Genomic DNA, 12,949 nt, shown 5'->3' on the forward strand with positions numbered 1-12,949 from the left:
GCAAAAGCAAAGAGGTGCTTCCAGGAGCTGCTGTGGCACAGGGTACATGGATTCCCCTTCTCAGAGCTTAGTGGTTTTGCACTGCATAAGAGGCAGAAAGGATGTGGTAAAACTGCCCCTGACCTTTCAGTGACTTCTCATCCTAGGAAATGCCACCAGTAGCTCCCCTGACCTGCATGGTTTAGCAGTGACCAGTGGGCAAACAGCTGGTTAGGGTGGGGAACGGCTGTGGTAAAATCTTCACAAGCAATGTGCTTCCCCAGGCAGCACGGCCATCCAATGGGCGGTCTTAAAGTCAGAGAGATCTTGTGGGATGACAAATCTGTGATGCAGGCACCTGAAATCCTAAGTGTGTGGCAGGAACCTGTGTAGACTGTACCGCCCTGCTCACTTGTCCTGCTGGGTAACGTCAGGTTGTTCCCAGCTGATGTACAGAGCCTCCCCTTGGGCTTCTGGTCTACTCAAATTAGGGTTCATTATTTTATTAGGGAATTAACAGGTTTTTTCTTTGCTGGATGCAGTTATACTACTAAGTTTGCTCCTTTGGCTTTTGATAAGATAAAGCTCTGCCAAAACTAATCACCTTTCCAGAGCATTCTGGGCTGGAAGCTGCTCCGATTGTGAGGGTCCCCAATAACAGCTTGTGGCACCCTCACTCAGGTTGGGCTGACTGCCGACCAGGTGAAAGTATTGTAACAACTCCTCATTCACACTTCCCTTACTTGTCACTTCGAAGATGCATTATTTATTTGTAATGGCACGTGGCAACACAGTTGCTAAATGCTTAGCAAAAATAATTATGGCGTTGCTATGACTGGGAGTGGTTCATAGCATAGCCAGCTTTGGTGGATATATCAGGAAAAAATGTTGCTAAGGGGCAGCTCACTTGGTTTTCAGTAAATCCTTATCAAGAAGGATCAATTATTCTTCTGACACACCCAGTGTTGCCAGCTCAGGATTCTACCCCCAGTTTTATGGTATTTGCACTACAGTGTGGGGGTTTTTTTCAGACAATTATCCATAAATTGGGCACTATTTACATTTCTTGCCTCACTTTTCATAAAGACACTCCGTGTGCATGGGCCAAGATACCTGGGAGTACTGCTGATATTTTTTTAGTGCAGTCCTGCCCCTGACTTGTCTGGTGGCTTTAAGCAACCTGTTTCCTCCCTCTTGGCTTCATGTATCCTCTTTGAGTAAAAGGATACGAGTACTTTAATTTACTGTGAAAAGTATGACTATCATTTGCAATGTCCATTGGACTCTTAAGATAATGGATGGATGTCTGGTTAATAGAGAGGATGTTCCTGGCAGTTGCTTTGGCAGGATGATGCCTTCCCTGTGACAGGAGCTATTCAATGCCATTTTAGGCAAAGAGAAATCTGATGGCTTTAGCGTCATGCAGTGCTAGTGAGGGGGAAATGATAAAGATGCACGGAGTTTCTAAGGTGATCCTCTTTCCTCATTTGAGCAAACTTTAATTTTTGCATGCCAACGTTCTCCCTATAGTATCTCCTTAAGTTTCTCATTTCCATTCATGGTATTTTAGGACAGCTTCATCCTGAGTTATGGGCATTTATTTCACCTGGGTTTCAAACATAGTATGTTTTTACCAACTTAAAGGCATCTGGTAGGCATCTTGCTTTTTGGATTTCTATTCTAAGATTTCATTTTTCACCTCATTTTTATGTAGTCCCTTTTCTAGAAATTAAGTACCTGTATGCTGGCCTCCTATCCCCCCACAAATGTGTTTTGGCTGTTACCCACTTAACCTCTTCTGAACAGAGTCTTGAGGCACCACTCAAGATGAAATTCAGAATGATATCTTTTCTTGTGGGTTCTAAGATTAGCTGTTTGATGAAGCAGTCATTTACTGTGTCCATAACTATTTATCCCTATATCTTGTCCTGAAGAGGAGCTGAAATCTTCTACTATTGATACTTGTCTGTAATTTACAGCTTTTCCTTAAAATTTCAGCTCCTGAAGTCTTACAAGTTTTTTCATTGAAAAATGCAATTTCCAGTGTCACATATAAGTCTATTTAATTCACTCAACATATTTTTTGACTGAGAGGGTTATGCAAATATTAACAACCTCTGTAAACAAGAACAAACCACACAGGAGAAATGCCTCCTTAACCTGGTCCCTGAAGAGCCATTTACAACAAATGGCTGTGTGCATAATACAGTATTTTCTAATTAGCATCTCTGGCAATAAGCCACTCGGGTATATTTGATATGCTTTTATCTTAAGATTAAATTTACATTTGCTGCTAGGTAGCTCTGACATCTTCATTCTTGTTTTAGATCTCTGTCATAACATGATTATTGTGTGATCACTACTACCGGCCCCTATTTGTAAACAGCTCAGGTTTATCTACAGTGATGGGCTCTACAATCATGTCAAATAAGGAGGTGGGGTATTTTTGCAATTTGCCTCGTCGAATTCAAAAATGATTGTTGTAAAAGTTGCAGGGCAGGTTTCTTTTTTTTTTCTTTTTTTGTTTCTTTTTTTTTTTTTGAGCCATATAACACTCCAAGATATAAGCTGTAAAAGCAACCAAGAAAATAATTGATAAATAAAAGTGTCTTTCTGAAGCGACTGAAATATAACTATTAAAAAAAAAAAAAAGAGTTAGTTAAACTTTATAAGACAGGCACAGATTTTAATGATTTTTACAAAGTTTTGAAAAACTGGATATAGAACAGATCCTTTCCATAGTCCAGTATTATAACCACAAAATTTTTTCCTACCACAGAAAACTAAGCACTTTCAAAAATAAATTTTCAAAGGCAGACTCACAGTGTTATAAATTGTTACAGCACTTATGAAATCAGTTGATCTATTATTGATTATATCAACCGAGGATCTGCCACAGAACTCTCCAGTAAAAAATATGTAAGCAAAAAAATATACATCAAATGAAAAGTGCTTTCATAAACATTAGAAATAGACAGTAACAGGATTTCTTGTGCCTTGAAAAAAATGCATAATTTTCAAAATTATGTTAAAATAGAACCTTTTTTTTAAATGCTCGGAAACAATTTTCCCAGGTCATAGTAGGAACTGTTGCCTAAATCAGATCAGTCATTCATCTTATTCAGCTAAAGCATTTTCACTATTAAGTTGCTTACCAGCTGCTTTAGTGAAAAGTGAGTCTTTATTCTGAAGTACAAAAAAGGATGGGAAATGTCATACGATTGCAAAGTTACCTCTCATAGATGTCACTTTTGGAGATTAGAAATAGAAAAAGCAAAGTGCAATAATAAGGTAAAATGACCCCTACAAATCAAACAGCAACCTAATTCAGTTCACCACATGGGCCATTGGGATTTTCATACTTTATGAGCTTAATCTGATTCCAGATGATGTCCATTCATTGAAAACATTTCTATTTCCCTAGGTTAGTAGATTTCTTCTTCCAAACAGCTTGTACCCCACTCTCTCTCTTTACCACAAATGCCTGTTAAGTGTTTAGGTCAAAACCTCAGAACAGGAAAATACTCACACAAAACTGGAAATCTTTTACCCACTCTCAGTTGAGATTTGTTCACCTCTAACACCAGAAGGAGAGTGAAAAAAAGTGTTCCAGTCACACAAGTCTGAAGTTGTATTGGGCAGGTGTCACTGTGACAAGACCATGCTGAAGTAAATACCATGCTGCTACTCACATGGAACTCTACTATAAATCAGCTCCTTTTCAACCCTACAAAAACTACAGAAATCACATTCTGTTAACTCAGGGTTGCTTTATAATTGCAAAATAGTGCTGGATTGCCAGCAGAAACAAGGGGTTGGTGGTGGATAAAATATTTCCACACATTTGTGATCCATACATTAATAAAGTATCATCTATCAACTCATAATATCAATAATAATATAGCATTCATGGCACGCTCTTGTGTTTAATGCTGACAACATAGCCACTATAGATTATTACAGGTATGAGGATTGGTGCTACTAGGAATTACACCTTACAGATTCAGTCTGTTGACTAACACTATAAATCCAATGGCAAAACCAATATTGTTCATTTAAAGGGAGATTAAAATATTTTATGTAGCTTTACTTAAAAACTGTTACCCCCAAGAGCCACTGAAAGTGTCCTTAACCCTTTAATGTGTATAATTTAACTTATTTTTTAAAGGGTGCTCTTAACTTGGCCTATTTCAGTGCTACACTTCACAACATTGCCTCAGAAATCATTCAGTGGGCAAAAATGAAGGACAGAACAACTTCTTAATTGGCTTTGCCTTCAAAGCACATGTCCTGAAACTGTCCTGGGCTTAGATTTAAGAGAAGAAAAATTGTGCCTGGGAATGGTGTAGGATTAGAAATACGAATGAGAGAGACCTGGAGCCAAAATTTCAATAGAAGCAAAACTCAGTTGAAGAAATTTAAAGGGAAAAAAAAAATGTTAAACTCAAAACACACTGTTGTCCAGAGCCTCAAATGGAATCCAAGACTTCAGAACACATTTCCTCTATGGGAAAATACTTGATGGGTGCTGGTAAAGGTTTCATCTTCATTCCTATCTGCTGGTTCAGTTCAGTTACCTTGTTATTCCCTGCAGATCTACTGGCTGAAATACTGCCAATGAAACAGTAAGGTTGATCTGCGTGGCAGAAGGTCTGGTGCTGTTTTAACTTAACTTCTGAAGTCTTTACTACAACTCGTACATGCATGCTGTTGGCTACATAATCTTAATGCAATATTCTATAGTCGTTCACTGAGAAACTGTATGATGGCTTTGCTGCAGAAGTTGTGAATGGGCCAGGGAAAGGTGGGAAAAGGTAGATGGAGAAGGACTTGGAGAACTGAGTTCTCTCTCCTTACCCCTGCCAGACTGCTCATGGGGGAGAGGAGTAAGTAATTTAAACAGGGTTCTCATCTTGAAACTACAGTTCACATGCAAATCTTCAGGTAGGTAAGAATCCACAGCAGAATTTAGTAGACATTATTCTTAAAGCGTTTAAAATGCTGCCTTATCTAACAATTCTGGAAAATCATAGCATACACATCTCAAGTGAGGCAGTCAGAATTTTTAAATCTCCCTCTGATGCTCTGCACACTCCTCAGCTATGTAAGGTGGACACACCAGCCCCACACTACTTAGGGCTTTTGTGAAGCAGATACTGTAGTGACAGGCACTGTAAAAAAAGCTTCTGAATATATCAGTAATTCTGCCTTCATAGAGTACTGAAGAAAAACATTTGTGATCATGCACTTAAAGGCTGCATCACAATGCATATGCACAAAGAACCAAATGAAGGTTGCACAGACAACCATAATTCTGGCATTTCCTAACTTTTTAGTGCTTGCCTTTAAAATCTTAATAATGTGTTCTTAATATAGTGGCTTTCCGGTGTATAACATGTAATTATCTGAAACTACGTATGTGATGTTTTCTCGGTATCTGGAGAACATTTAGCTTTGTGCTTTAAAAGGATTCTGAAGAATAATCGTTATTTAACTAAAACATCTTTGGCTTTCTTTTCACTTTGCTTTTGTGTGGAAGCCACAGAACAGCTTTTCACATACCAGATGAATAATGTGTAGGAAGAGTGAGAGAGGAAGGGAATTGATGACTTTTTTTTTTAACTATGTGAATTTAATTTCACCAGGCACTTTATTTTAATCATAATGCACAACCAAATTTATATTAAAAAAAAGAGGATCTCCTTCTGAATGCTTCAATATGTTGTTTTATATATTACTGAAAAAGTTCATATTTTACAAAATAATACATTTCAAATGTTTTTTCAACTGTAGGTTGAAAATGAATATACATCAATGTCTGAAGTACTAGGTAACATGAAAACATTCTGCATCTTCAAACTATACAGCAAAATGCAATCATAGGCATGCTGGACAACCGTGAGATTACCCAACCAGATTTAAAGGTTTCACAGAAATAAACTTTCTCACTCTGTTGGCTCGTTTAGAGAAATTCCTCATCAGTGCCAGGAGGAAAGACACCAGCTAACCAACACACTAAACTAAAAAGCATTGTGACACTTGCAGTGGGAAAAATTCCCCATTCCCTGCCCCCCCCCCCAGCTTCTCTGCAACATAACTGTAGACATAAATCCCTCTCCCTGTTGAAAAAAGTGTGTATATCAATATTGAAATGAAGCACGTGTAATAGACAGTTATGCAATTAATCTGCCAGCACCGTCACTGATTCCTAGTTTTGCAGGGACACATTCACGGTTATGAAATGTATGAATTTCAGAGCACAAAGTATGAAAGAACAATCCTACTTTTTCAGCTAAAAGATAGCAAATGGAATTTTTTTTCTATACTCCTAATGATCACAGAAATAACAGGTTTTTGCATATCGTATCCCAAGCAAAATATCACAGGAGTCCTAATTCCTTAAGGTTAAAAGCTAGCTGCATACCCTCAATACAGAATCTCAGAAATATTAAAAAAACGTCCAAAGCTTTAGGGTACATAATGTCCACTCACCTCGGTTAAAACTCCAAGATCGGTTCAACAAAATAAGGCATCAGTAGCAGGAAGTAAATTTTTATCCATTTTTTCTATTAATTTCTTCTATTCCTTGCTACTTACCTCTGAGTGCTGCTGTTGCTTGGAGCACACAGAATGCACCAGCTCAATCCAAGGAAGAAAACAGTTATTTCCTTTCACCCTCTGTTACTGTTCTCCCTTGAAACTCCTTCACTTTTTTCTTTTCAAGTTGCATAGGAATACAGGGATGGACCCTGTGGGCTCTACCCGGGTCTGTTTATATTATGTAAAACAGATGAATGCATTTCCTATTTTAACCATGAAAATCATGTCTTCACTGACAGGCGCCTGGATCATTAATAGTATACTGTATGCAACTGTGAAAACCCACGTAATGCTCAGAATTGGGCTCAGTTTTCTAAATGAAGAACCAGATGAAAATCTGCAAATCAACTTTTCTTTGTTGCAAAAGTTTCTTTTTTTCTCTTCTGTAGAAGAAGCTGGAAGTCACTGTTTAACCAGTATGGATTTTTCATTGGAAATGCTGGAGGAGACCTCTAGGCTTGGTTTAACACCAGAAAACAAACACATTAGAGATGTTTTGGTCATTAAAGTGCCTCTAACCCCACTGTAACTTTCGGTCAGCTACCACATCAAACCTGTGATTCCTCTCTCCCAAGGCAATTTTGTTTTATAGCACTGTCAGCAAACTGCTTCAGCACAGTCTGAAAAGATTCCAGCTTAAATTACAGTAGTGAAAGCCTGTGCTGGGCTCTTCCCCTACTGTTTTTTTTCTAGAATATTTAAATTTCATATTATTCCCCACCCAGTCTTAACCATACTTCCCAGAATGCAGGAAAACTGTCTTTCCTTCCTGCAGTCCTAAATGCCTTCATTAGGGAGACTTAACGTTGAAGTGTTTTGGAAAGGCAGATGCTCTAGATTTAAAAGAAACAAGAGATGACTCTCAGTGAACAGCTGCATTGCTCTCAGCTTCACGCAAGCCGTGTCTCAGAATGGTTTTGTACATTATTTTGTCACTGGGAACATATTATTACCATCTAAATTTAAAAGCACTGGCTTCCTTGCATGAAGGCAAAAGCAGACTTAAAACCACAATGACTGTTCTGTTCAAGTATTCTATCCCAGCGATACAGAAAATAAGATTAAAGTGAAACACAGTTCTTGTTTGAGAAGATATTTGCTTGCAAGGTGTCTGTACAGAACTGGCTAAAAACACAGGTACAGGAATTCTCATATGCTTTCAAATATAATATCTCTATTCACAGCTCTTCGCTGAAGTCTCATTCTGCAGCTGCTTCAGCTCTTTGTTGACTGCACAGAAATATCTTGTCCATACTCTCAAGCAGTATTATTTTACAGCTGTTAGCAGATTGAAATGTTGGACATTAAACCCATATTCCAAAGTTATAATTTTTCAGTTCTACAGAAAAATATTTTTTTTAAATAAACTGAGCACTGTCTGCTTCTGTAGATACTAGGTCATATAATTCTTGAAATAGTGTTCTGGCAAACAATTCCACTTCGGAGCACTGAGCAGACCTCTTGCTCATTGAAAATGGCTAGTGAACTTCCAAAATCCAGGGAGAATAATCTAAACTCTTTTTTTTTTTTTTTAATCTTATGAATTTAAACTATATCACATCTTTTTTTACCCTATGAAAGATATATTAACAGTTTTTCTCTTATTGAGACTTCTTACGCATCTTCTACAACCACCCACATTTATATTCCAGAATAGTTTAGTCAGTGACTGAATGATCCATTGCAACTCAGATAAATCCCTTGTTCTGAAAAAAGTGCACTAATCATATGAATAATGTAAGATTGATTTATTTCAATGAACATATGTAAAACACAGCCATAGATTTTCAGTCATAAACAAGACTTCAATGGACAGCCAGTTACTTATTCCCTGAGGGATAGTTTAAGGAACAAGTTGAATGAGGTACTGTTTCAGTGACTATTAACATCATTGGGAGTCTTTTAATTAATGTCAATGGCATAACTGAGGTCAAAATTTTTGTATACATCTATATATTTTAAAATATATACACATATATATGTTCTAGCTAAGAACTTCTTTACATTTTCTGAGTATAATTTTTGCATTTCAGAAGTATCTGATTCTCTCTAAAATGGGAGCCAGGCCCAGAAATTTGGGAACTTTGCTTTTTGATAAATCTGGGTTTCCTGATTGCTTTTATGTAATTACATCTGTAATGTGACAAGAGATTAAATATCCTAGGGGGTTAAATGCAATGACAAGTTGAAAAAAAAAAAATCCCAATTTTTCTTTAGTATTTAGTAGAAGTTTGCCAGCAAGCATTATCCTGACCTATCAATCAGTATTTGGCCATTAATCTAATTGATATTCAGTAAATTCTTCCCATTATAATCTTTCAGGCAAGTGCTGCAAACTCTAATGATCTTTCTGTGTTCTACCATAAGAGAAAAAAAAGGATGTTGAGTCATGTTGTAAGTCTCTTCACCTTGTTGCTGGAAAATCAAGCTTTTTCTGAATGATTCCTGAATGGAAGAATACTAAAATTGGGGAGGTAAATAAGACTTTGATCAGAATACTGGACAGCTAGGTAAAGATGGGTAAAGTGTAAGATAAAGTTGAACAAGGAAAAGGACAAACATTCTCTTATCTAAAAGTGTGCTTCCTTACTTGAAGTCTTTAGTTAATTTAGAAAAAAAAAAAAGACAAGGACTAACTCACTATTCTGTACAGAATTCATCCCTTCTACTTACTGAAGTTCTGGAAAAAGCTATGACAACCAAGGGCCTAACTTACAAATGTAAATATAAAATATTAAGCAAAATCTCTATTAAAAATTAAAGACTCTGACCCAGCAAAATTCCCAAACATGTGCTTAAATTTAAGCACGTAGTCCTAACAAGGTTAATAGGAATCATCTGTCAGTGAGATGCCTTATGCGCAAACATGCTTCTTTGAGTTTTAAAACCACATTTGCTAAACTTCTAAATACTTGAAATTTAGGCACACAAGTTTGAAAATCTGGCAAAAGCTTCTTAAATGTTTTGCTGAAATACAAAACAGATCTTTTCTGGTTTAGGAGTTTATATGAATTCTTACTCTTCAGGCCAACAGAATTGGTTGTTCACCAACAGAGAAGTTGTCACGGCCACACAGGTAATGTTGGAGGGCTTCTCAGGCTGACTGTAGCAACCAAGGCAAGTCAAAACTTTTGATACAGGACTGAGCTAATGAATGAACATATTGAGAAAGTTGATGTTTTGTACTCTTACTGATGGGCAAAATTCCCCAAAACCTTGGAATGGCTTAACTTCAGATTCAGATTTTCCATTGCCATGAATAAAATAGAAATATTCCTCCCTAACAGGACTCAGACTTTAATCTTGCCGTTTTGCATGAGATTCAGAACTCACATTTTTACACTTCCATATATGAAGCACCTCTGGCAATTTAAACTATAAGAATAAATACTCTCTACAGTGAATTCATGCCTTTTTAAAAATCTCTTTAAGAATGTGAACTCCCCTCATACACTTTGGTGTTCTCCATGTACTGGAGAACTAAGTTTTAAGCTTTTCTTAGCAAACATACTTCAAGTATGTGAATTTTATAAAGCATTCTAAATGTTTCATGTAAAATTGTGTGCATGTGGTAATAGTTTTGGATATAATATTTTACATTTCAGCTGTCTGTATTTCTGTGTTATAAGACATTCATTTATTTATGAGATCATAGATCTTCTTTGGATTACAACTAAAATACAAGATATTCTTTGCTGGTAACAAATGGTAACCCTTTTTCATTAAAGCTGGGCAACATTCCATCTTCCAATATTTTATTGTGCAGCTTGTTTAAAAGTCTTCCAATAAAAAGAGATTCAGTTGTCAATGTTACTAGGTAATGGCTTGAGCAACTGATGTATCACAAACTTGGCATACAAAACCTGTGGGGATACTGGAAACCTGGTTTCCCCATTGAGGAAGAGGGGGATGCAAATTGGCAAGGTTACCTCTTGCAAATTCAAGGTGTTTGGCTTCCGATTTCTGTTTTTCAAGAAAAAAATATCATATGGAAATTTGTCTGTGTATCAGAATGCTGAGCGCTAATTTTAGAACTCTTCAAATAGAATCAGTAGACTCTTTGAAACACGCTGAAGAAAAACTGGCATTTGTGGAATCCCTCTTAAACAGGCTTTAAATTAGGTGAATTAGGACTATAACTTAATCAGTATTACTTAAATACTCATAAATTGTGTTTGGACCTGATTTTGGGATTTCTTCTATCAGATTTAATGAATAACTACAGAAGAGGCATATTTATAAAAATCGGAAACTTCGAGATTAGATTTAGAAAGACTTTAAAATGAAACATTTGTTCCCCTATTGTCACAAACCTGAAGAAATCCCTCTTATTTTAAATCCTCTTTCATTTGAATACACTTAACAGGCTTGGAGTACTTTGCTACTACTTCAGTAATTAACATCTGTAACCTTTTCTGTTTTGGAATTAATGTTATGGTCAGTAGAAAGAGAGACCAAATATTCCAATATTTTCCTGGAAGTATCTTTAAAATGTCCTAAAAAGTATTTTCAAAAGCTACAGAATTCATATACCACTATCCCTGTGTCTCTTGATCAGCCTTAACTAGGATATTTTGGGGTTTTAAAATGGCAATAAGTTTCTTTTGTTTTCTCAATAATGGCTTTTGTAATTTTTTTATTTTTATCATCTGTCACAAAAATTTGTTGTATGTGTAAGCAATTTAATGGTTCGCTGAAAGGGTGTTATGCAACTGAATTGTATAAAATCCTGTCCAAATCCAGAAATTATTGTAAGGGGGAAACAGCAAAATGGTGAAAGGCTGAGAATTTAAATGTGCTTTCTATTTGTATTCGTATCTTTTTATATGTGATTTTGAGTAGCTACTCTCTTTGTTACCTTGTGAGGGTGAAAGGGAAGAGAAGATTAGATTGAGGGGTCAGGAATGAATAGTTGCTGTCTGTTCCCAGAAGAGTCAAGACCCTAGAGTCATAATTTAGCCAATGGGGAATATGTAGTACCATATCTGTTTTACGTAGGTCTGAAATGGTTATGTCAACCATTGCTAGCTCCATTTCATGGTTAGTTTTCCAACCAGAAGTCACTCAGTGTAATGCTGAGCTATTATGAAAATCATTAAGCCTGGTCTTAACAACAGAACGATAAATGCAGTATTCCAACTGCACTAAAGTCAGAACCTAAGGGCTTTCTATCCGTGCTCATTAAAATCCTGTAAATGAATACAATGGATGGGAAATATTACCGATTGGCATAGCTGTCATTGATACAGCTTATTAGCTACTGTGCCAGCATATACAGCTATTCAGAGTGAGGATCAGGGAGCAATTCATGCAAAGGGAGACTCTGCCAGTATTACTCTCACATCACTACATCATACAGATTTTTGTTGACCATTGTTGTGATTATCTATACAGCAAAGCATTAGTCTATGAATGAAAGCTGGATAATTTGACTCTAAAGTGATTATATGTAAGTACTACTCCAAAAGAAGTGAAAGACCTAACATTGCATTTTTTATTTCACTGGCACTGACTTCCACAGGAATAAGAGCTCATCGTAAGGTATTTGACAGAATAGAGAAATGCAATCATGCTATACTCTTGTTTCTGCAATCAGAAGATATAACTTCCTTGCACAGAACCTTTGTATTGTACTAGATGATCTTCTGCAATCCCTTCCAACCTGAATCACCTATGATCCTATGATCTGTTTATGTAACCTTTACAAATAAAATCCATGTCCACAGGCATCACTTATTTACCTATATTTTTACAGATGTCCCAAATGTATGTTTTTGACCTTCAGGCAGAAACACTGAAGTGCAATAGAAAATTCCAATTGACCAAAGCTGGAAAAGCTCAGAAGCCTATAAATTATCCAGTATTCTAGACTGTTAGAGTAACTTTTGAAAACAAGAAATAGTAAGTCAGGTTCATTTTGGCTCAGTACATAAAATACAATGAGCAGAAGTGGAACAATTGTTGATAACCAAAAGCTGGCATTGTTTAAATTCTTGGGATGAATTTTTGTATTTGTAATTGAACTTGCTAGTTTAAGCTCCAAATACATTTTTGAAGGAAGCTTTACAGATATTATCTAATATCACACACAATATGTATTTTTCTTCTCACCTGTTAAAATAAGATCCTTGTAACTTCTAACATTCATCACCACAGAGCATATCACTTGAAACACAGATGACCATCTTTCCACCAGCCAACATAAGAGTGAAAAAAGCAATGTCAAAAAGCAGTAACACAGAACTGTAATTCCCTCCAAGATTTTTTTTCTTATCTCTTCTCACACTATATGAGCCTTACTTCACAATCTCTCTTGCCTTTTCATTTGAAATTGTGATGATCTTTCAAGAGAATAATCAAGGAGAAGGCA

At 36.4% G+C, this 12,949-nt stretch overlaps 1 protein-coding gene across 3 annotated transcripts in view; it reads right to left on the minus strand.

The window, feature by feature from the left end:
- PHACTR3 (phosphatase and actin regulator 3) overlaps positions 1–12,737 on the minus strand; it is an 87,702-nt gene extending 74,965 nt beyond the window's left edge. Inside the window, exon 1 of one of the 3 annotated variants that reach the window (XM_026862231.1) lies at positions 12,691–12,737. In XM_026862231.1, coding sequence (XP_026718032.1) covers positions 12,691–12,727 — 37 coding nt within the window. In that variant the 5' untranslated portion in view covers positions 12,728–12,737. Of the gene's footprint in view, positions 1–6,576; positions 6,692–12,690 lie in introns of those variants that run through there. The other 2 variants (XM_026862232.1, XM_026862233.1) reach the window with 2 other exon arrangements.
- Positions 12,738–12,949: the final 212 nt, after the last annotated feature.

This window comes from Athene cunicularia (assembly GCF_003259725.1).
Source record: "Athene cunicularia isolate RWA chromosome 20 unlocalized genomic scaffold, athCun1 chr20_part1, whole genome shotgun sequence".
Lineage (NCBI taxonomy): Eukaryota > Metazoa > Chordata > Aves > Strigiformes > Strigidae > Athene > Athene cunicularia.